General features: G+C 47.8%; 2 protein-coding genes and 1 non-coding gene across 3 annotated transcripts in view; 1 reads left to right on the top strand and 2 right to left on the bottom strand.

The window, feature by feature from the left end:
- Galnt18 (polypeptide N-acetylgalactosaminyltransferase 18) overlaps positions 1–641 on the top strand; it is a 311,052-nt gene extending 310,411 nt beyond the window's left edge. The window contains 1 exon segment of the mRNA NM_001079884.1: positions 214–641. Coding sequence (NP_001073353.1) covers positions 214–360 — 147 coding nt within the window. The 3' untranslated portion in view covers positions 361–641.
- A 17,869-nt stretch (positions 642–18,510) lies between these two features.
- LOC108349779 (keratin-associated protein 10-6-like) lies at positions 18,511–19,497 on the bottom strand. Its single transcript, XM_017590463.1, has one exon. It carries the CDS (start codon positions 19,495–19,497, stop codon positions 18,511–18,513), a length of 987 nt encoding a protein of 328 aa, XP_017445952.1.
- A 2,960-nt stretch (positions 19,498–22,457) lies between these two features.
- On the bottom strand, positions 22,458–22,539 carry Trnas-gcu1 (transfer RNA serine (anticodon GCU) 1). Its single transcript has one exon. It is a non-coding gene; the product is annotated as a tRNA-Ser (tRNA).
- Between the last annotated feature and the right edge of the window lie 467 nt (positions 22,540–23,006).

The following is a 23,006-nucleotide window of genomic DNA, read 5'->3' as shown; positions in this document are numbered from 1 at the left end:
ATGGCTCTACTCTACAAAGAGCTAGGCTAGGGTCTCACTGAAGCACACAGCTAAGCTTTGGACATCAGTACATAGCAGCTGAGGGAGTCTGAGGTCATGGGAATGCCAGTTCCCAAGCCATCCAAACTGGCAAAGCTACTCCCCAGCATGGGGCTCTTTGGATCCACCCGGCTACCTCTATGGCCTCTGATGTTCTGTCTGTCTGGCTCCTAGGGAGGCTCCATCCAGAACCGCAAGTCCAAGCGCTGCCTGGAGCTGCAAGAAAACAGCGACATGGAGTTTGGTTTCCAGCTGGTGCTGCAGAAGTGCTCGGGACAACACTGGACTATCACCAATGTCCTGAGGAGCCTGGTGTCCTGACCCTTCACAGACACCACCAGCCACTGCTTTGCTACTGTGTAGCATCAGCTGCAATTGCTGCCTGCTGTCACGTGGGGCTGCCAGGAGTCTGAGAGGGGGAGCCAAGTGGGTGGCCTCCCCCACAAAAGAGCTTTTTATTTCCTATTCGATTTTCATGGAGTTTATAGAGAGATGCAGAGAGGTGGGTGAGGGTACAATATCCTGAACTATTTTACAATTGTAAATAGGGGACAAATGGAAAATATTTATAACTGGCAATAAAATATTATTGATTAAGAAAAGTCTTCACAGTCATTTGGTTCCCTGGAGTGAGCTGGGCCCGGCTCCCCTGGAGTTGGCGTCTGGTAGCTTAATGTGTGTCCTCAGTGCTCTTTCTTCTTCACGTTCTTGAGAAAAATAACTTTAAAACCCTGCAGACCATGAAATTTGATGCAATTCATAAAGACTCCATTACCTAATAAGGTCAGATTCTGTGGTGCTGAGGTCATGATTTTTTTTTTAAGATCTATTTATTTACTATATATGAGTACACTGTAGCTGTCTTCACACACACCAGAAGAGGGCATCGGATCCCATTACAGATGGTTGTGAGCCACCATGTGGTTGCTGGGATTTGAACTCAGGACCTCTGGAAGAACAGTCAGTGCCCTTAAGCACTGAGCCATCTCTCCAGCCCTGAGGTCAGGATCTTAAGCACTATGCTATCCATAAGGCATGTGCCAGCCTCAGAGTAGGGCACTGGACCCTCAGGTTCCCACCCTCAGGACAGGCCCTTCCCTTCTTCCTCTGTATGAGCTGTTGCCTGGGACAGGTTTCTCCTCAGGTGTTATTTGAGTCCTGGGTGCCATCCACTGACAGACTCTAATCTATACCACCTTCTCCTGAAGTCACCAAGTCTACTCTCCAGGCTACCCACTGCCCCTCCCCCATGGCACTTGCTTGCTTGTATCCAGTCCTGAGGCCTGTTAGGCTCCCTCCTTGAATTAGGAAGTAATGGCTTCTTAAGGCCTCTATAACACAATGCCATACTCTGAAGTAGCTTACCAGGAAAGTAGCACTTTACTCTTCTAAAGCCTGGGAGTTCAAAATGAAGGCCAAAAGGGAATCTGCTCTGTGCCTCTCTCCCAGCTTCTGGAGGCTCTGATAAGTGTTCCTTGGCAAGTAAACACCTCTCTTCTCTCTGTCTTCATATTATCTAACTTGTACATGCCTGTCTCTCATGCCCAACTGTCCCATCTCTATTAGGATGCCAGTCCTCTATTGATGGAGAGGGAGCAATTTAAATTGTAAATTTGATGATCATCATAAAGACTCTATTACCTAATAAGGTCAAGTTCTGTGGTGCCAAGGTCAGGATCTTATATATTTGTTTGTGAGCCTAGCCTTTAACGGCTGAGCCATCTCTCCAGCCCCAAGGTCAGGATCTTAACGGCTGTCTGAGCACAGTGCTATCCATAAAGCATGGCTCCCCTAATCACAACTCCATGTCAGCCCTCATGGGCTCAGCCTGGGAGGCCAGAAGCCCCTAGAATGGAGCGTCTTCCTTGGACTCTGTAAAGTCCCATCCATTCCCCCCACAAGCATCCTTTTGGCTCTTCCTGTCTCTGTCCAAAGACCCCTTTCCTCTGCTTGGGGACTCCTGCTTTTAGTTCAAGGGACCTCTTCCTCCACACCACCTCCAGTTCTCCAGTCCTAAGGCTCTGTCCCTTCCAGACTGGGGTCCCTCCACACTCATACCTCCTCTTCCTCCTCCTCTTATCTGGCCCTCTTTCCCAGTGGCCCCCAATCTAAGCAGTAACCTATTTAGGACCAGTAATTTATAGACAACTTGACTAGAAAACCCACTGTCCTGGAAGGGGTGGGAGTAAGAGGCCTGTTGATTTGGCCACTGTTTGCACACCACCCCCCAGAACCCAATCCAGCACAGGACTCGCTTAGAAGGACCTTCCCCAGGCCAGTGTCACAGACTCTAGTGGAAGTTTACACTTACCCCTCCAAAGAATCCTCTGGGCTCTAGTGGATCAAAGAGGACATCTGCCCTTGTTATCCACTGGCTGGTGGTGCTGAGGGGACAAAGAGGTGAGGGCAGAAGCAAGCAAATCCCTAAGTTCTTGGACTGAACAGCCTGGCCAATTTGCCAAGCCCTAGTGTCCCTGTGAGAGACCCTGGCTTAAACAAATAATGTAGACAGCCAATGAGGACCTACATATATACCGAGGCACCAATAGAATGTCTTTCATAGTTTAATGATGAAAATTAAATAAATGTGAAATTCATAGACCTGGGATGGATCTATAGTAAATGCTAGAGAGTTCTGGCTGTTATAATTTGGCCCATTGATATCCTAGTTACTGTCACCAGTACCTACCAATACCCAATACTCAGTTACTATCACTAGTTCCTACCAAAACCTATGCAAATACCAACATCTATGCCAGTCTATACCCAAAAAAGCTGTCAACATCTGTATCTATGGCCACCAGCAAACACTCACCTGTACCACCCACCCAGAGGCACCTGCTGTCACATTCTGTAAGCAGTCCCATGAAAGTCACACATCCTTACCCTCCTATCAAATGCACCTCTGCATCAACCCATTCCCTACAACTCTGAGGAACAACTCCCATTCCCAAAACATGGGGACAGTGAAGACAGCTTTTCTTCCTCCTGGGACACAGCTCACCTCTCCATGAGCCTTAAATACCCCAGAGAGAGCAGAGAGCCTGGGATGGTACCTTGATTCCTCATCACCTGGGTTTTGGAACCACAAAGTGGCCCAGGATCTCTGGGGTTCTTATGTATAATTTGTAAGAAGTAGGAGCAGCTGGTAGGTGTGGGCAGAGGCAGGAGGTCAGAGCATAAAGGAGGGAAGAGGTTGAGGAATCCTCAACCACAGCCAGCCTCACCCCATGGAAGCCTGGGCTGGCTACTACAGCAAGCTAATTAACAGCTGTTTAGGAGCTCTGGACACCCTGGAGTGAGAGCATTATTTTTCCTAATGATTTTGCACATTAAACAACTTTGTTTCCTGTTTCTACACCACCCCCCTCCCTGATACTAGAAAGAGCTGTCTGAGCATATCCCATAAGACCTCCTGGACTGCCAGCCTTCTGCTCCGTTCACAGCTCGGATCCATAACTCAGCCCCCTGCCTTGCACAGCCCTGCACATGGGCCCATCTGTTACAAAGACTGCAGGAGACTGCACTTCACTGCCCACTGGAGACGGACACAGTAGTCAGCAGCACCAATTGGCAGAAGGCCGTCAGTGCTCTGGCAATGTCATAACCTGTCCCAAAGGTCACCTGCCAACAGCCCCATGCCTGCACTTCCCCCAGCTAGCTGCATCTCTGTTCCAGACTGTTCTCTTGCCTCAGGCTCCTGCCAAGCATAGATATAACCAGACTCATCCCTTGCCTCAAACCTCACAGAGATTTTAAATGGCCAGCTCAGACACCAGCCTCAAAGCTTCCTTCCTCAGTCAGAAGTTCCTGGGCCAGGGCTGGTGAGGTGGCTCAGCAATTCAAGGTCCCTGCTGCTAGAACAGAATACCTGAATTTGATCCCTGGGACTCGCATGATAAAAAGATAAAACCAACACCCGAAAGTAATTCCCTGACCTCCACATGTGTGTTGGGGCACCCGAGTGTGTGTGTGTGTGTGTGTGTGTGTGTGTGTGTGTGTGTGTGTGTGTGTGTGTGTGTTTATTCTTTTTTTTTTAAGTATCCTGACTAGGAACCTGAGGCAAAGCAGAGCCACAGGAGTGAAGCCTGGCCTTCTGTTTGCAATGTTCACAGGATATCTGCAGCCCCAATCCACCTCTCCATTTGTATATTAGCATTTCTTGTCCCCTGTCCTTTTTCAGGAACCTTTCTTGGGGGCATTTATTAGTTTTCTAGGGTTTCTAAAACAAAGACCCACAGATGGGTGGTTCAAATAATAGAAATTCACTGTCTCACCATCAGTTTCAAAACGGAAGTGAGCAAGGCTGGCCCCTTCTGAGGGTATGACCGACAGCCTCCTGCACACCTCTTTCCTTGATGTTGACTGCCGCCTAGCTGTCTTCCCATTGTCACACAGGACTATTTCCAAACCACCCCTTATAAGGATGCCAATCACATTTGGTAAGTACTCACCACTATAATATGAGCTTGTATCATTGCCACTATAAAGACCATTTCCAAGTAAATATCACATTCTGAGATGCTGCGAGTTAGAACCTCAATATATACATTTTGGGGTGACACAATTCAAGCCATAACAATGAAACAGAGGGGGGTCCTCTGGAGGTAACCTACACTCATGCCCACTTCGCTCAGGGGAATTCTACATTCGTTGAGGGATAACTATATTGTCCTAGCCTCCCTGACAACTAGGTGACAGGGAGTTTTTTCATAGGTCCGTGAAGTATCATTATCTTTTGCACCCATGTCCCTTTAATTAAAAAGAAAACTGTCCGAGAAAAAGAAAACCTCAGTATTTACATCAAGATTATTGCCTCACACCTACTTCAGCCTGATAAAAGGGCAGGGATCCACTCAATAGGATGGGTCAGTAGGTCAGTGACTCAGTACAGGAAATGCGGCTGGTTCAATCTTGGTCACTACTTGTGTCATGATGCATGAGGGGAATCAGCCCATTATTGGAGAAGGCTGGGAAGCCAGTTGTCACCTAGGAGCTTGATATGGGATAACACCAGGGCCCAGCGGATCAAGCAAGTCAGGGTCTACCTGTGTCCAGGCTGAAAGAAGAAGCCACAGCCTAGTGGAGGAGAGGGAGGCGCTGATGAGCAGAGGCAGCAGACATCAGAGGGCTCTTGGAGCGATTCCTGGTTACCCCAGACCTAATTCATACACTGCCCTGCTATCCTTTTCCTTAAGTGAGTTGAGTAACTTCCTGCTTGTTACAACAAGCAAGACTGATAGAGGTTGGATGTAAAAACAAAACAAAAACAAAAACAAAACAAAAACGAACTGAGCCTTAGTTACCCAATCTTGTGGGCTGGTACACAGCTCCTTCAGCTGCTAGCCACATGTGCATTAGAGGTAAAATCTTTGCACTCCTGATATATACATGTACACATAGTTTATATGGCCTCTTGCAGACACAGGCACACACACAGTATGTCAGGCACACATGCACACATCTGACATAGGGACATACTTGCTCATACAAATAATATGCTAGCATGTCCACACAAACATACACAGAGAGGAAAGCGATGTTTGCGCATCCCTGTATCTGCCTTTTACAAGGAAAGGGCTGTTGTCATTCAACAGGACCCCTGTAAAGCAAGGGCTACAGAAAACCACCATCCCTTTCCATCATCTCTTTCCAAATGCAAAAGACTAGGACCTTCTGGCCTCTGTCTTCTATGTTTTTTCTCCTTATTTGTGGTTATAACATTCTAAAGTCAAGGGGAAGAGAGACAGAGAAGTTACTCAAAAAATTGTATCATCTCTAGGTATGTTCCCTCTCTGCCTCCAGTTCTACACCTGAGGAAGAAGAGGGAGACAACCTGGCAGAATGTCTAACCTACCCTGAAGCACCCTCACATACCCGCCGCTCTCCTCCTAGCTCAGCATCACTCCCCAACCCCACATGGGGACTCTATCCTCTCTTGAGTGCTTTGGCACCATTGCTATCAAGAAAGACACTGGGAAAGCATGAGGTCACTGTGGGTGCATTTTCACATAACTTTCCTGCTGCCACACTGTGAAACTGTCTGTTTCTTGACTCCACCTCACTGTTGCTGGACAGGCCAGTTCTATGGGCATGTGCCATGAGGTCTCCTTGGTTTGGTGTCATACTAAACTGTCTCCATCCAGATATTTGCAGTGCTCTCTCAACGAGGGGCCCCACGTCTGTACTTCACACTGGTACATCAACTTGTACAGCCACTCTACCTTTGGCATGGCATTTTATAGACACGGTCTTCTCCCAGGTGGAGCTGCTCTTGGTGAAAGGCAATTGAGCTGTATGTTTAAATCCACACTCACTCTTTGCCTCTTGCCCCAGCCCCAACATTCTCTTCTAGTCCTTGTTCACCAGCTGCCATCTCACAGCTTCCCCTAGGAGGTGCTCCACCTCCCCTGTGCTCTCCTTGAAGTACAGGTCCCAATCCCACCGAAGGGATATAGACCTAATCTTGTGAAAGGCTGATTAAACCCTTGCTCTTTTTCAAGACAGAGCTGGTCATTTTCAACCTGTGGACCACAGGTACAACACAAGACCCCAAACTAGGAGACAGCCTAAAAGCTATTTCCCCCAATACTCTCTGCTCTGCTGCTTTGTGAGTCTCATTCTGTGTGAGCACGGAAATGCCTTGAAATAACCTGAACAAAGCTAAGATCTGCTACACTCAGTGTTTGAGTAAGGTTTCAGCTGGAAGCAGCCAGCACCATTGGGTGAGAATGTTGAACTGAGAAGTTAAACTCAAGAGAATTTAATAGTGGGTAGGATAAGTTCACAGCCCCAAGTGGAAACTCTTCCTACTCACAGAGCTAAAGGAACAGAGACCTTTCTGTACCTATGGGTGTGAACTGCTCCCAAGTATGCAGTCAATGGTTGTGGGGTGATCAAAATCCAAGAAAGCACAAGCCAGCATGGAGGGAGCCCCTAGTAGGCAGGAAGAAAAAAAAGCCTTTCCTCTCTCCATTGGTGGCACTCATGTTCTTACCAAAGTTTCCCTGGGCCAAAGCCAGCATGAAGTCCAGGCAGAAGAGCTCTGAATGCAATTCATAGAGGTCAGGAAGGGGAGGACAATGGGGGTGGGGGTGACTAGCACACGCACCCTTGGTCTTGTCCTACCTGCATGCCCCAGACCCCTAATGGTTGCCTCCCATCTTAGTCCTGAGGGCATCTTGAGTAGAAACTAATTTGGCACCATTCACTTATGCATTTAATTTTTATTGATATGAACTAGAGAAAAAGCAAATTTTCCCCATGACACTCGAGACCCCTGAGGATAGCCTCTGCTGCCTATTTCTCTGGGATCTTTAAGACCTAAGTGTCTCCCGGATTCTTAGCTCCTTCTGATCTTTGGGAGGATAGTAGTGAACACCTTAGCCCCAGCAGGGAAGCAAGGACTGGATGGAGTTAGACTTGATACCCTAGAACCACTTGTGTTGAATGAGCCTAGCCTCTAAGAGAGAGAGAGAGAGAGAGAGAGAGAGAGAGAGAGAGAGAGATTTCATCCATAAGAGCTCTTGGCTAGCCCTGGCTGGCTAGAGTGACACATTGGAAAAGATTCTGAAGTTGTAGCTTCCATGGATGAGAGGATTAGATCTGACCCACAGGAGATGTGCAACGTATATATTCTATCTGGATTTCCTAACCACTCTGCCCACCCAACCCCTCTGTGCTAACTCCAAAAATCCTCTTAGCAGGCCAGAGACACCCATGGGCCTCAGCCCACTGGGAGGGTGTCCTGGAACCTTTCAGTGGTGGGGGTCTACCTTCTGATTAATGCCACTCCCTGCTTCATAACATATATCCCTGGTCTCAGCCATAACTCCCCACCACAAGTTTGTCTTACTCTACTTTCTGTTGCTGTGATAAACACCATGATAAAAGCAACTTGGAGGGGAAAGGGTTTAACATAACAACTGCCAGGTTATACTCCATCACCAAGGGAAGTCGGACAGGAGCTAAGCAGAAGCCAGGGAGAAACCCTACTTACTTCTCTATGCAACAATTAAGGACCACCTACCAAGCGATGGCACTTCCAGGGCCCTCCTCAATCAATTAGTAATTAAGAAAATGCTCCCACAGACATAGCCACAGACCAGTCCAATGGAGGCACTTCCTCAATAGCGAGCCCCTCTTCCCAGGTGTCGAGTTAATAACGGAAACTGACCATGAGAGTCTTCTTGCTACACTGGAGACTTGGCCTTTCCCTCCCCTGTTAGAGAAGGGACTGAAGTGGCCATGTATGTTCCCCTGCTGAGCTCTCTGAGCAATGGCTGGTGTGGGGAGAAAATTGCAGGCCATGAAGGTCCTAAGAGATGGTCATAATAACATTTGTCAAGAACTCTGATGGCTAGATATGCAGGGAAGTTTTCCCTGCTCATTTTCTCATGTAAAATTCATCATAACCTTATCACCATCTTTATCACCCTTATTTCAAGGGTGAGAAGAGTAAGCCACAGAAAAGCCAGATACTCTATAAGGACATCTAACCAGCAGGGGTTGGATGTGAATGGCACAGCCTGCTTCCCTTAGCGTCCACTATTCTATTCTGCCCTCCTCGTGGCTCCTGCGAGCCTCACCATCATTTCATGCTTTAAGCTCCCATCAATTAACCAAGGTGGTCCAGACTGAGCTTTAAGATGTGGCTCCATCAAAGACATCATGAGTGCTTTTGACAACTTGCTCAAATTCATGATAGCCTAATGACATTTCTTTTTACAGAAAATGAAACTGAGACAAGGTCTGGGGAGACAGCTCAGTCACGGTGAAAGTAAAATCAAACCAAGTATGGTGGTGAACGATTGTAATCCCAGTGCTGGAGAGATGGAGGCAAGTGGTTCCCTGGGGCTCACTGGCTGGCTAGCCTAGCCAAATGGTTGAGTTCCAGGACAGATAGACAGCCCTAAGAACAACATCCAAAGTCAATTGATCTCCTGCCTCCACACATATGCACACACAGAAAAGGAACTGAGGCATAGATTAACTTGCTTGCCTAAGATGACACGGCAAACAGCATTTGTAGCCAGAATTTGGGCTGGCTCAGCTTCCTGCTTGCCAAGCCGTGTCCTCACCAAGATGTCGCATGACCTTCCAGCCACCTTGCTATGTGCCTGAAGATGGGCATGCAGGACGTGGCCCTGGTTTTCAACGCCACGCCTGTTCTGATTCCCCAGTAATCCTGACCTTCCAAACGTGACCATGGTGGGAATGTGATTAATGAGCCAATTATTTCTGTGAAGACATTGTGCAAAATAAATAGGCCATTTCCCTTCAATTTACTGTTTTAATAAATAAATAGCGTTCCATGCTCTGGTTTTGTTTATTGCTGCTCATACCTGAGCGTGTGTGATGGATCTTCTTGTTGTTCATTTCTAAAATTAATCAGATCTGCCTGGTGACTTTGAAATATGGGATCACATTTGTCCTTCCGTGTTAACACCACAACAGCCAGGTGGGGACAAGAGGAAGGTGTGCCTGGGAGAAGGGTGGGCAGAAGACATGGTGCCCAGCATTCTCCATCCATGTCAACAGGATGACAGGCTCCAAGCACCCACACGTGAGAACTTACTGCCAGTGAGGCCTGAGAAGTAGCTGCACTGTTTATAGGTCAGGAGAAGTCACCACCCATGAACCACAAGGGCACGAAGAGGGACAGAAACAGATTCACTTCAGCAACCAAAGTAGACGCACTGAGTAAACCCAGTCCACCAAGAGCCCGGCCAAGCGACCTTCTCTTCAGGCTCGCAGTGACTGGCTCGCTTGTGTAAACACCCAAGTGCAGGCCCAGAGGAAAGGTAGAAGGTATGCCTGGGAGGCTCACTGTCTTAAAGGGCACTTCCTGCTGGATGGGCAAGTTCAAGGTGACCAGAAGTCAAAGAAGCTCAATATGACAGAAAAAGAAGACGGAAGACCAGTGAGGACCGGTGAGTAAAAGTGAAATGGATTCGTATTTATGTCGCCATCTCTAAAACGAGTGCCATGGCTGTTTTCATGTAGAGCACAGGTATGAAATTCTCTCCGTGTCACTAGGTCTGTCAGCATGGACTTTATAAACTGTCCTCAACTGTACTCAACAGTAAAAACTGCACTGAACATTAGAACCAGAGAGATGGCTCTGTATCTAAGAGTACTTGTTGCTCTTGCAGAAGACCGGGGTTCAGTTCCCAGCACTAACACAGTGGTTCACAACCATTTATCACTGCAGTTCCAAGGGGTCTGACCTCTGTGGCCACCAGATACACACACAGTATACCTACCACATTTGGGCAAATTTGATTGTACTGAATATGCCACAAACTTTTCTTCCTGTTGTTTCCTGAAAGCTGCTATGTATCAATCACTCAGCATTTGTATTGTTCTGGGAACTGTGGCTCACCCCAAGATAATCAGAAGGACATAGCAGAGTGTGCCTGGGTTGTAGTATATAATGTCATTCTGTATAAAGACCTTGGCATTTGGTGCCTGAGAAGGGAGCTTGGTCCCAATCCCCAATGGATACTGAGGGATGATTTCCCCTGCCGTGTGTGTGTGTGTGTGTGTGTGTGTGTGTGTGTGTGTGTGTGTGTGTGTGTGTGTATGCTTGTGTGTGTGTGTGTGTGTGTGTGTACATGCACACACATATGCCATATGGTGCATGCCCACCCCATCCCCAGCAGTCCATCTGTCCTGGGATAGGTCAGATACCACCTCAGTGATGCAGTGGTGATTATAACCTGGCTCCCTTACATAAATACAGAGTTTCCTGAATGGCAGATGAGGAAGAATGTCCTGTGACATTGAAAGGGAAAGAACAGTTAAATCTGACTCAGAGCTGTGGGGTGGAAATAGCCAGTTAGTGAAAATTTATCTTGGCTCACAGTCTGGGAAGACACAGTCCATTATGGCAAATAGCACATGGCTTCATCAGGATCCATGGCAGCAGGATTGTGAGTGTAGGACTCCTCATTCCTCGTGTCTGAAGAAAATAGGAAGCAGCAAGCAAACTTGAAGTTCAACTTGGCGGTAAAACTGTAAGACTCACTCCAGTGACCCACTTCTCTCAGCCAGCCGCCACTTCCCAAAGGTTACACAACCCAAGTACGTGAGCCTATTGGAAGGTGCTTCACATTTGCATTACAATATCAGAGGTCAGTCCTACCTGACCAGCTTATTCAATAGGTTATGGAGAACAAGAAGCAGACATTGCCCACTATAAGATTTGCTGGCATCTTGTAGATTATGTATAAGTATACTGGCATCTTGGAGATTATGGCAGAGTCTCCAGAAGATTTGGGACAGATATAAGACAGATTCTTTTCACTGCTGAGGTATGTAGATGTGACAGTATTCTTGTCATTGTTGTCTTTCATCCTTCCTAGTGGATCACCATCCTGTCAGAATCCCCAGATAAAGCCCACTGGTCTTTTGGGATAAATTTAAAAGAACTCTCCCATGCCGGCATGCCGTGGGTCCCTAAGCTCACATGGCCAGTTTAAGGCTTCAATAAGCACTGTGCTCAGCTGTCTGATGATCTGTCTGGCCACCAGGCTACAAGCTGTGCAATACCATCAACCTCTGGGTCCCATCACCCACTATTGTGCCTAAAAGCGTACAACAGACCACAGGAGGGTGCACCTTTGGGAATTGCCTGCTAGTCCTGGATCTGGGACTGTTTCTAGGCCTGCATCTGAGCCCCTAATGGCCTGAAAGACCCCTGACCCTTGAGACTGGATACCCAGAATAGATACAGGCTAATCCTTCCCTGGGCAGCTGCTCCCATCCTAGAGACACTGAGGCTCCCACTCCCTTAAGTACAACAAGGCAATAGCAGATGATCTTGTGTGTGCAGATATGTGTATGTATGTGAGCATGTGTTGGAGGGAAGACATGGGTCACACTTGTGAGTGAAAGGTGACAGTCTCCACTGTGATCAAGAGAAGGTGAATGGTAAGATGACTCTGAGACTGAATTTATTAAATTATGCAAAGTACTAAGCACAGCACCTGGGATCCAGTCAGTACTCAATAAACACTGCAACTGTTTTATGCTGGTTCCATCTACCTCTCCGATTGCTAAAACCGGCACACAAGACTATTTATAGATTAGGCTAAAGAACTTTCTTGAGGCATGGCAGGGGGTGACTCTTCAAGCAGAGGAATTGAGCTCATGATTCAGTAGGAAACCCTGAGACAGGACAAGGGGGTTTCAGGCACAGCCATTGGCTCACTAGTCAGAGTGGACTTCTGTTTTTTTTTTTTTTTTTGTATTACTCCAGGCTGTCTTCTGGGTGGAGGGCCAGTGCAAAGGGAAGATAGGGAGATCTGTAAAGCGAAAAGGTCCTGGGACCACTGGAGACAGAGGGGTTCCTCGGGTCTAATGCCAATATTGCTTTGCTGCAAGAAAGGGAAATGAGTACTTTTAATCTGTAAAGAGAACCCAGATACCTGGGTATCTTGTACAAAGTCTGCTGAGAGGCCAGTTAGGGCCAATTCATTCTGAGGGCTAACAACCAAAATGAACAAGCTGTCTCTTGCAAACCTTCTTCCTAAGAAGGCCTTACAAGCTGGCTGTAGGAAAAATGGGGTGAACCACAGAGTCTCTCAGGAGTTAATAACTGAAGAAGAGAAGTCTTTGTTTTTTTAGCTCATCAAAATACCTCGGTGGCATGTGCGACTACCTCAGATGCTATCATGTCTTCATGAAGTGTTACCCCATGGCTGCATTCTTCTGAACAGCCAAGATCACCAGCTTCCCCAGGGCACAACAGGGGTTTTTTGAGGAAGAACTAGATCCCTGTGAGCCCTGGACTAGCACAGCATGCCACAGGAAGCCTGGGATCTTATTGATTTCCTCAGCTCTTCATGTTGATCTGATTATAAAACCTCCCTCTGAAACCTCCCGATGTAACTGACCCTCCCTATGAGAGTCGGAAGGGCCTTCCCCCAATTCCTTCTATAAACTCAGTTCACCCAAGTTTGAACAATTGCCCCTCAGACATCTGACATCTGAGTACAGCTAGAGGGGATAATATGTGGGTGCTAGTCAGCAAAACTGGCCAAAGACATTCTAAGAAGCAGTCCATACAACTAGATGGCACTGCTTTTGAAAACCTAGAGAAAATGCGCAATTTTCTAGCAACACACAAATTGCAGAAATTGATCCAAGAAAACTTAAAAATCCTGAATGGCTGGGGGGGGGCGGCTAATAAACTGAAAATTTTTTGAAGGTCTTCCACTAAAATAAGATCAGGCGGTTTAACATAAGAACTCCAGTGAGTCTACCTAACCTTTGAAAATAGACACTTTTTGGTCTTAAAAATATTTCAAAACCCAGTCAAAGTGAGGAACATAGCAGATTAACTATAAAATCTACAAAATTATAATATTAAAAGTCATCGGAGACAGTGGGGGGATGGCTCAGTTGATAAGTCCTTGCTATATATGAGGACCTGAGTTCAGATCTCCAGCACCTATATTCATGGTGATGTATGCCTGTAAGCCCAGCACTAGAAGGAAGAGATGGTCAGACTCTTGGGGCTGATCCTTAGATAGTCTAGTGGAAAGAGGAAGCTCCAAGTTAAGTAAGAGAAGTGAGAGACCATCTCAAAAAATACGGTGGTGAGCCATTGAGTAACATGCTCAGTGTCAACCTCTGGCTTCCACAGACACCTGCACACACACACACACACACACACACACACACACACATACACACACAAATACATGCACAAACACATACAAATGCACACACATGCACCCACACACAGAAACACATACACATACACACATGCATGCACACGTGCATGTGCATACACAAACACACACACACACACACACACACACACACACACACACACGGAGTGGGAGCCAGCTAGTAGATCAGTAATCCTAGACCCTACCACATAGAATTTAATATATGACGAGGATCTCCGTTCTTCTGCAATAGTAATACACAGTCTTACCTGCTAAGCCACTTCCCCAGCCGCACAAAACACATTTGTAAAGGGAACGCCAAGAAAGAAACACCAAAGAGGACAGGTACAAGGAGATGACAAGCAGAAGGCAGCTCCAAAGCCAGCACTCACATGGAAAGCTGCTACAACTCTGACATCGAAACAAGCAACGGCAGATCGTGTCATGCCCTCAGACAACTATCATTCTGCCTTTCTGTCGCAGTGACCTCAGAGAAGTTGGCCTTCGAGCTTTGCTGATCTCCTGCTTGCTGTGACACTTTAACGACATTCTGGGAGAGCAACCCAGGAGAAGCTGCTTTTCCATGGTCCTCAGAACTCATGGACTTCCTGTTCTCCAAACACAGAGAGTAGTGGCCACTTCTGTTCTCTACCACCAGTTTCCCCACTGCCTCCTCCCCTAACCTGCCACTCCAAAGCAGGCCACACATGGGCTTTCTGAACAGTCTTGTGGGAATCTCTTTATGGTTGATAGGCTTGTGTCCATTTACTGGGGTTCTGTCACTTATATCCTGTGCACTTGGCTGGGGGCAAGGAAAGTAGGAAAGCCACAGCCCCAAGACCTCTCATCCCCTTTAGCATAGTGGCCATTTGGGTGTCGTGTCCTGCAGAGTGAATCAAGTGTCCCACTTGGAAACCTGGAAATATAAAGCAACTCTTCATTTCCATTTTATGTTTGTACTTCCAAGAAAACAACTCCCACTCAATATCATGTAACCAAAAAGATGGTCCTTGACCCTATGACATTGAGTCATGGTTCTTTAGGGATCCAGTGCCTTGGTCTGATCCAGAAACTGGAGGGCAGGGGAAATGTGTGATCTTTGAAGCTATCCTGAACTATTCAGTGTCCCCGTGTCTCCCCTTGGGACCTCACAAACTCATCAAACTTCCTTGTTCCTCACAGAATACCAGGCAGTTGGCCTGAGCTTTGGGGACATCCCTTTGCTTTTGCTCAGTCATTTCATCTGTGACTTGTAAAAACTTGGAAGTATCCGTCCTATGCAAAATGTGACCCTCAAGTTATAGACTTTGGATCTTCTCTGTCTATACCTCAAAGTGCATGGAGCTGCCAGAGGCACCCAGCGACTGCCACAGAAGCAGAAAACTATACACATGAGATGACATCATCAGCTGTGTACATAAGATGACATCATCAGCTGTGTACATTAGATGACATCACCAGCTGTATACATAAGATGACATCACCAGCTGTGTCCTCAGTTCTGCTTGGAAGCTGTGCCTGACTGGGGACTCTTCCAGGACCACTGACGGTACTGATGTCATGTTTTCAAATCATATCTCTCACAAACTGAGATGCCCATTTAGCTGCAACACACAGACCCAAGTTGGAAACCCAAATGACACCACTCTCACTGTGATAGTTAGGAGTTCTGAGGCTTACATTAGCCACCATCTGCAGAGTGGGTGAAAGTGTCCACATAGGGAAGGAAGCATGTGTGAACACGGGATCTGTGGATAGTCAGTGGACTCTGCATGCGTTCTGTGCCCCACTTCCAGAGCGATTTCTTTACTAACCAGATATATGAATGGACCATAGATTTTATTTAATAGCACCTCCCCTCCCCCCATTGGCAGCAGTTCCGAGCTGCTGAGTCATGGATTCTTCACCCAAAGGCTGGCTGTATCCCAGATCCTCAGCAACCCCTGCACCTCGGCCAGCACCAAGGGATCCAAATGGAGTTTCCCCTGAGCTCCTCAGAACACAGTGTCCTTTACCACAGTTCTGTCTTAGAGCCCTGATTCTTGTTCCTTTCACCGAAAGCCAGACATTTTCATCAGAAGCCAGACATTTTCAGTCCCACTGTCTGAGCCTATCTTGTCTCTGATAGAAACTGATGACACCATAACTTGAAACACTGAGGCCTTGTTACCTCAATGAAGCTTGGTGCCCTGTAACCTGTGGTTCAGTGCTGTGAATCTCCACTCACACCCTGGCTTCGGTCCCTAGGAATCTTTGAGATTCCTTCTGGAGTCCATGTGTCCCTCACTTCCTGGAGAGGCACTCACATAATATTGGAAGAGTCACATACTGAACTGGACTATAGAGATACAATGATAAACAAGATTATGTAATTTGTGCCCCACAGCAGGACAGGCAGCCACCACGGCCTGTCACAATGGCCTGATTTTCCTTGCACACAATAAAACTAGGATTTATCATATGATATCTGTAGCACTCTCTTTGTTCACAAATGCAAAGCATTTTGCTTTTGTCTCAGACAGCAATGGCCACTACCCTGTCTGCCTTGTTCCACTGTGGCTTCACCCACTCTTGACCACAGTAAGAAGTGAATGCCCCCAACTTGGTCTGGGTACAACACCTGGGCTCTCACTCAGGGCCCAGCTTGGGGACATATTCGCATGCATGCCAGGACCTAATAACTCTGCTCTGTGTTCCCCAGGTTCTGTGTATGGACACTTGCAGTTCTCAGCTCTTTCCCTCTCCCGTGGCTACCCCACAAGCTGGGCAGTCCTGACTGCAGATAGAGAAGAGAGCTGAGCATGGGGCCCACAGAAAAGGACTCCAAGGTCCTTCCCAGAAGCACATAGCTGGACCACAGGCTTGCCTGGGAGTCCTAACCATTGAAGCTATAGTTTCAGGTACCTCAGAAAGCTGTAGCAGCCAGGGGAGATACTCATCGAAAGGGACAAAGCCACTCAGAACTAGAGTGGACATCAGGTGATTTACTAAGAAAAGAATTGTTTGGGCTCCTGGTTCTGGAGGCTGCCAAGTTGAGAGCCAGTGAGGACAAGTAGAAGCCAGCTAAAAAGACACAACAGCAAGCAACTTCCCATAGGACAAACCCCCTCTAACACAGTCCCCAAAAGAATCACTAACCCCTCCCGTGACTTAGTCACTTTTCCTCTCAAAGCCACCATCACTGAGACCCCAAATGTCATCTACCGTTAGTTCTGGTGGAGCCAGACCTCCTCCAAATCCTAACAGCATGGACCAAGGCACTGAGGAGCCATGCAGGGGTTTAAAAAAGGCTGGGCTGGAGTTGGTGCTGATGGTGTGGTACTGTGAAGGTGTTGATCAACACAATGTCTAATGTCAAAAATAACAGCTAAATGGCAGATATCTGAGTGCTGGGAACTCAACCACCATCTTGCTTACACTGGCTCAATGAAGTCTCGATAACCCCTAAATCAATGCCAGTATTTTATGTCCACTTTGCTGATGAGAAAAAAAAAAGAACCACAGACAAATGGAAAGAACCCCCTTCCTATCAGAACTGTTCTCATGATACAGAGAATCTGATCAGAGGCTGTAAGTCATTCTAAAGCCCCATCTTTACTCTCTGCTCAGGCAGTCGGCCACATTTCTGGCACCTGGGGTGTCTGCCCCTATCTCATTAGTACCCCCTTGCACACTTCCCTTTGTCTCTAGATGCCTGAGTTCAGACACCCCTTAAAACACCAACTCTAAGGGGCTGGGGATTTAGCTCAGTGGTAGAGCGCTTACCTAGGAAGCGCAAGGCCCTGGGTTCGGTCCCCAGCTCCGAAAAAAAAAAAAAGAACCAAAAAAAAAAAAAAAAAAAAAAAAAACACCAACTCTAGCTGATTTCTGCTAATACCAATCTTGTACTTGTCGGGGGTTTGGGCTGGGACCAAGGGACTCTTTAACTCACAGCAAACCACTAACAGTGCATGCAAGTTGAGGCATCTGTAGCATGTGTGTGTAGCTTTATTTCCACAAGATGGCATACAGATGAGCCCTCATAGAAGAGGATAAAGCCACGCCCCTGTCCAACCCTCTTGTCCCCATCATTCTTGCTGTCTTTTGTAAGGTGTCCTCTACATCCCAACCATCCAGTCAAGTACCAATCTCAGCCTTGATTACATGTATTTACAGCCACCTAGAGAGGTTTAAAACTGATACCCAGTCCCACAGAATCTCTGGACCTGGGCAGAGTCATCATTTAAACCCCGCTGAATTAAGGCAAAACTTGGTCCCACCAGTAGTTCCTGAAATTCCAACCAGCAAAATGAGAGGAGCCAATCACAAGAATCCCCTCCTTTGGGCCAGGGGTTCCCCAGAAATGGAGAAACAGCCAAGGGGCAGAAGCAGCATGTGGCTGTCAGCATGGTCAGGGGACACCTGACCCACATTTCCTCAAGCCTGGTGGGACTGCAGCATGGCTTTGCAAAGCTCAGAGGCATCATTTGCAGACGGAAACTGAAGGTATTTGATCCACAGAGAGGTGAAGCAATTTTGAAGACCACAGATGTTGCTGACAATGTAAACGCCTCCGTGCATGGAGCAGGAGCTCCGAGCGTAGTGCACAGCCACTGAACCAGAGTCAGCTCATTTGCGCTTGGTGTTAGAAGGCAAATGAATGTTCTCCTCATAGATGCATCATCCTCTTTAACAATCCCATTTCCCCAGACGCACACACATCCGAAGTCTGATGTCAGAGCAGAAAACAAAAAATGCTTCAAAGCAGAAATCCCTGAGATCGAAATCCTCCTTGACTCTCCTGGCCCGCGGTCTAGCTGCCCCCTTTGAGATTTTCTTTTTCCATGATAAAGGATCGAGAGTTTGCTGAACAAATATCTGTAGAGCACCTGCAGTGTGCAGGGCAGTGCAGCAGTGTGCAGGGCACTGTTGCAGTGTGCAGGGCACTGCTGCAGGGTGCAGGGCACTGCTGCAGGGTGCAGGGCACTGCTGCAGGGTGCAGGGCACTGCTGCAGTGTGCAGGGCACTGCTGCAGGGTGCAGGGCATTGATGAAGTGTACAGGGCAGTGCTGCAGTGCTGCAGGGTGCAGGGCACTGCTGCAGGGTGCAGGGTGCAGGGCACTGCTGCAGGGTGCAGGGCACTGCTGCAGTGTGCAGGGCACTGCTGCAGTGTGCAGGGCAGTGCTGTAGGGTGCAGGGCACTGCTGCAGGGTGCAGGGCATTGATGAAGTGTACAGGGCAGTGCTGCAGTGCTGCAGGGTGCAGGGCACTGCTGCAGGGTGCAGGGTGCAGGGCACTGCTGCAGGGTGCAGGGCACTGCTGCAGGGTGCAGGGCATTGATGAAGTGTACAGGGCAGTGTTGCAGTGCTGCAGGGTGCAGGGCACTGCTGCAGGGTGCAGGGCACTGCTGCAGTGTGCAGGGCACTGCTGCAGTGTGCAGGGCAGTGCTGTAGGGTGCAGGGCACTGCTGCAGGGTGCAGGGCATTGATGCAGTGTACAGGGCAGTGCTGCAGTGCTGCAGGGTGCAGGGCAGTGCTGCAGTGTGCAGGGCAGTGCTGCAGTGTGCAGGGCACTGCTGCAGGGTGCAGGGCATTGATGCAGTGTACAGGGAAGTCCTGCAGTGTGCAGGGCATTGATGCAGTGTGCAGGGCACTGTTGCAGGGTGCAGGGCACTGCTGCAGGGTGCAGTGTGCAGGGCAGTGCTGCAGGGTGCAGGGCATTGATGCAGTGTGCAGGGCAGTGCTGCAGTGTGCAAGGCATTGATGCAGTGTGCAGGGCAGTGCTGCAGGGTGTGGGGCATTGATGCAGTGTGCAGGGCAGTGCTTAAGATTCCAGGGATAGAGCAGGGAGCAATGTAGATGACAAGCCCTGTTTGTCTTGGAGTTTGCATGCTGCTCAGAAAAAAAATCACACACAGTAAATGAACAAGTAAGTAAAATATGGGGAAAGAGTGTGCGATGATAAAACAGGAAAGGCAATGAGGCGGTGTGTGTGTGTGTGTGTGTGTGTGTGTGTGCATGCGCACGCACTTTTATAGAGTCATCAAGAATACACACATCTCTGAGGGACTGGAAAGATGGCTCAGCGCTTATGAGTACTTGCTGCTCTTACAGAGAACCTGGGATGGATCATAAATGCCTGCGACTCCAGAGGATCTGATACCCTCATCTGGCCTCTGTGGTCATCTGCACTCACATGTGCATGTGTGGGTACACACACACACACACACACACACACACACACGCATACGCATACATGACAGGCACACACAAATGAAAATAAAATAAATCTCTTTTTAAAGAGAGTAGCTCCCTGAGGTGATGGTATTATATGAGCAGCAAGCTGAAAGAGAAAGGGAGGAAGACCCCAAAGTGAGGATGTGCTGAGGATGCTGGAGTTAGCAAGTAATTTACTTCCTATGGTTGATGCACACAAGAATATGTGCAGACCTAGAATGTATGTATACACACACATATGCACATACATACATACATACATACATACATACATACATACATACATACATATGAGGAGGGCTGTCACCTCTTCTGGGTAGCACAAAGGAAGGCGAGTATAGTACTATTGGAGGCTGAGACAAGAGCCAAATGCTCCATACTTTAATGACAGGGGTCATTGTTTGGTGGAGAATAAAGCCAATCTTCCTGCCAAGAAAAGCACCCTTTCTTAAATGTCTCTGTGATGTGCCTTGCCTCTCAGATGAACCTAATAGAAAATTGGCCACTTCGTGGAATTTGGCAATTTAGAAACATCCCACTCGGGGTTGGGGATTTAGCTCAGTGGTAGAGCGCTTGCCTAGCAAGCGCAAGGCCCTGGGTTCGGTCCCCAGCTCCGAAAAAAAGAAAAAAAAAGAAAAAAAGAAACATCCCACTCACAGGCACCCCGACCCCTCCCTCTCAGGGACACCAGAGTCTTGAAACCGTTGTCAGCCTAAAGAAGCCTAAAGCACAAAGTAGAACAAAGAAAGGGGTCTGCAGCCAGCCTCTCCAGTGCTCTCCACCCGGTGTGGACTGGAGGCCGATCTGGAAGTCACACAGATAGAAGCTCGAATCAAATCCTCCTCGGCTCCATCGGGATCCAGCCTGAGTCGGGCAGAGACAGGGGAACCCAAAGCTTTCCTGTGTCACTCATGGGTGGAAAGGGTCAGAAGGGAATTGTTCCCTTGATCTGTCACCATGCATAACTAAAGCTCCAGCACCAAAAATCCCGAGACCTCAGGGTTCCTCAAGTGCCTCTCTCAGGGCCGTAGCAACCACGATGGGAGGAGGGTGAAGAGGCCTTCACCACAAGCTGCACCAGCTGGAGCCCACAGCTTGTGGTTATGTGGTAGGGGAGAAGGAGAAAGAATGGGTCTGTGTGCACAGAGCTCTATAGCTGGGGCCCGAGTGACATTTCTCATTTGGGCTGGCCCTCAGCTAGAACCTAAGTTACAGCCACAAAACAAGCGCAAGGGAGCTCGTGAAATGTTAGTATGTTCTTACATCTCCTGTATTTACTTTTCTCAGGGCAGAATACCTGGCCAACAAACCTTATGGAAGGAAGGGTTCCTTTGGTTCATGTTTCGACAGCTCTTGTGCTTTGTACTCTTCCGAATTCTTCCATTTTTCCATTCTTCCAGTGCCACTCACAGGGTGAGCCTTCCCTCCTTAACCAAACCTCTCTGGAAACACCCTCAGCTCACAGATACACCAAGATCTGTGTCTCCATGGTGATTCCAAATCCAGCTGACAATGAAGATGAACCATCACATTCCCATGCTAACACGACTCCATCCCATCCTCTTCGTGGCTGCTGGGTAGAATTATTGGCAGAAGAGGGACTCACACACTCTGCACAGGCAGAGAGAAGCCTGTGCAAGACCACTTCTTGTCTAGACTCCAGCTATTAGCATGCAAGGCCTTCCATATGTGAGTGGTGGTCTTCAGACCGAGGAAGGTCAGGGTAAGGAGGAGGAGTTTACTCACACCTGGGGCTCCATTCTGATTTTATTTCACATGGCATTTCAGAAGCTGTGTGGGAGAGCTAATGTAAAACCATCTAAAAATATCATTCTTAGAATTGATATTCCATCAACTGTTGGTCCAGAAGTTTCTTGACTAACTGTACAGTTGAAGTCTAGGAGCAGAAAAGGGGGTACATTCCAGAGCAGCTCGTGTTCTATACATCATCGACTCTGCACTCGGCAGTCAGTGCTGCCATTTTGGAATGTAGAAGATATGGGTGAGAATCCGGTAGGATTGAAGCTCTCATCTCTCTGACTCCAGTTCACTTAGTTTGACTCTTCACTACTCAATCTTTTGCCATCAGCACTTTGTGTGGGGACTTTTGCCAAGAGAGACCCTGTCTGGGGACTAGCACTTGCATGTCATGAACTCTTCTAGCCTAGGCACAGTATATGCACAAAACTCTATAATTGATAGAAGTGTTTCATGACTCTTCATCGTGGGGACATTCCTAAGAGTCCTTGAACTACACAAGTGACTCAGGATGATCTATCAAGGGAAAGAAAGAAAAAAAAGAACATAGCCAATGGCTTTATCTCCCACCAGTCAAGGTTGTATTTATGGTATGTTAACCCCCCAGCACTTCTATTTTCCCCATGTGGGACTCAGGGGCTGAGGGAGGTCTTCCAGAGGCATCCACAGAAAATCCCCGTGGTGGATGTGGGCATCTGTGCACCTATGAAGCTGTATCTGTGAGAGATCCTCAGTCTTCAGCCTTCCATAAGGATATAAGGGCCAACAACGAGGGTGGGATTTGAACCCACACGTGCAGAGCACAATGGATTAGCAGTCCATCACCTTAACCGCTCAGCCACCTCATCCTCCTCAGTCTCATCTGTGGTGGTTTGAATGTGGCTCAAATGTTTGAACAGTGGTGTACTGATGGTGTCACTGTTTGCAAAGACTGCAAAAGACTCAGGATAAAGTGAGTCACTGGGGCCAGACCTTGAGGCATCAGAGCCCAGCCCCATTTCCTAATGTCTCTCTGCTTCCCATGTGCAGATGCTGTGTGACCAGCCTGTCTCCTGCTCCTGCCACCATATGTTCCCTGACATTCTATCCCCTATGATGGACTGCATCCCTCTGCAACTATGAGCCAAAGCAAAGCCTTTCTTCCTCAAGTTACTTTTGTCATGGTATTTTTACCACCACAACAAGACATTAAGACTATTGTTGTGGTTTGACGCTTTTCCACTCCCAAACTGATAAAATTGAGTTATCCGTGTGACGATACTAAGATTGTGAGATCTTTAAGTGGTAATCAGGCTGCATGGATAGTATCCTGTGT

The sequence above is a fragment of the Rattus norvegicus genome, chromosome 1, assembly GCF_036323735.1.
Source record: "Rattus norvegicus strain BN/NHsdMcwi chromosome 1, GRCr8, whole genome shotgun sequence".
NCBI classification, from domain to species: Eukaryota; Metazoa; Chordata; class Mammalia; order Rodentia; family Muridae; genus Rattus; species Rattus norvegicus.
The sequence above is the reverse complement of the archived record's forward strand: the minus strand, read 5'-3'. Positions and strand labels throughout refer to the sequence as shown.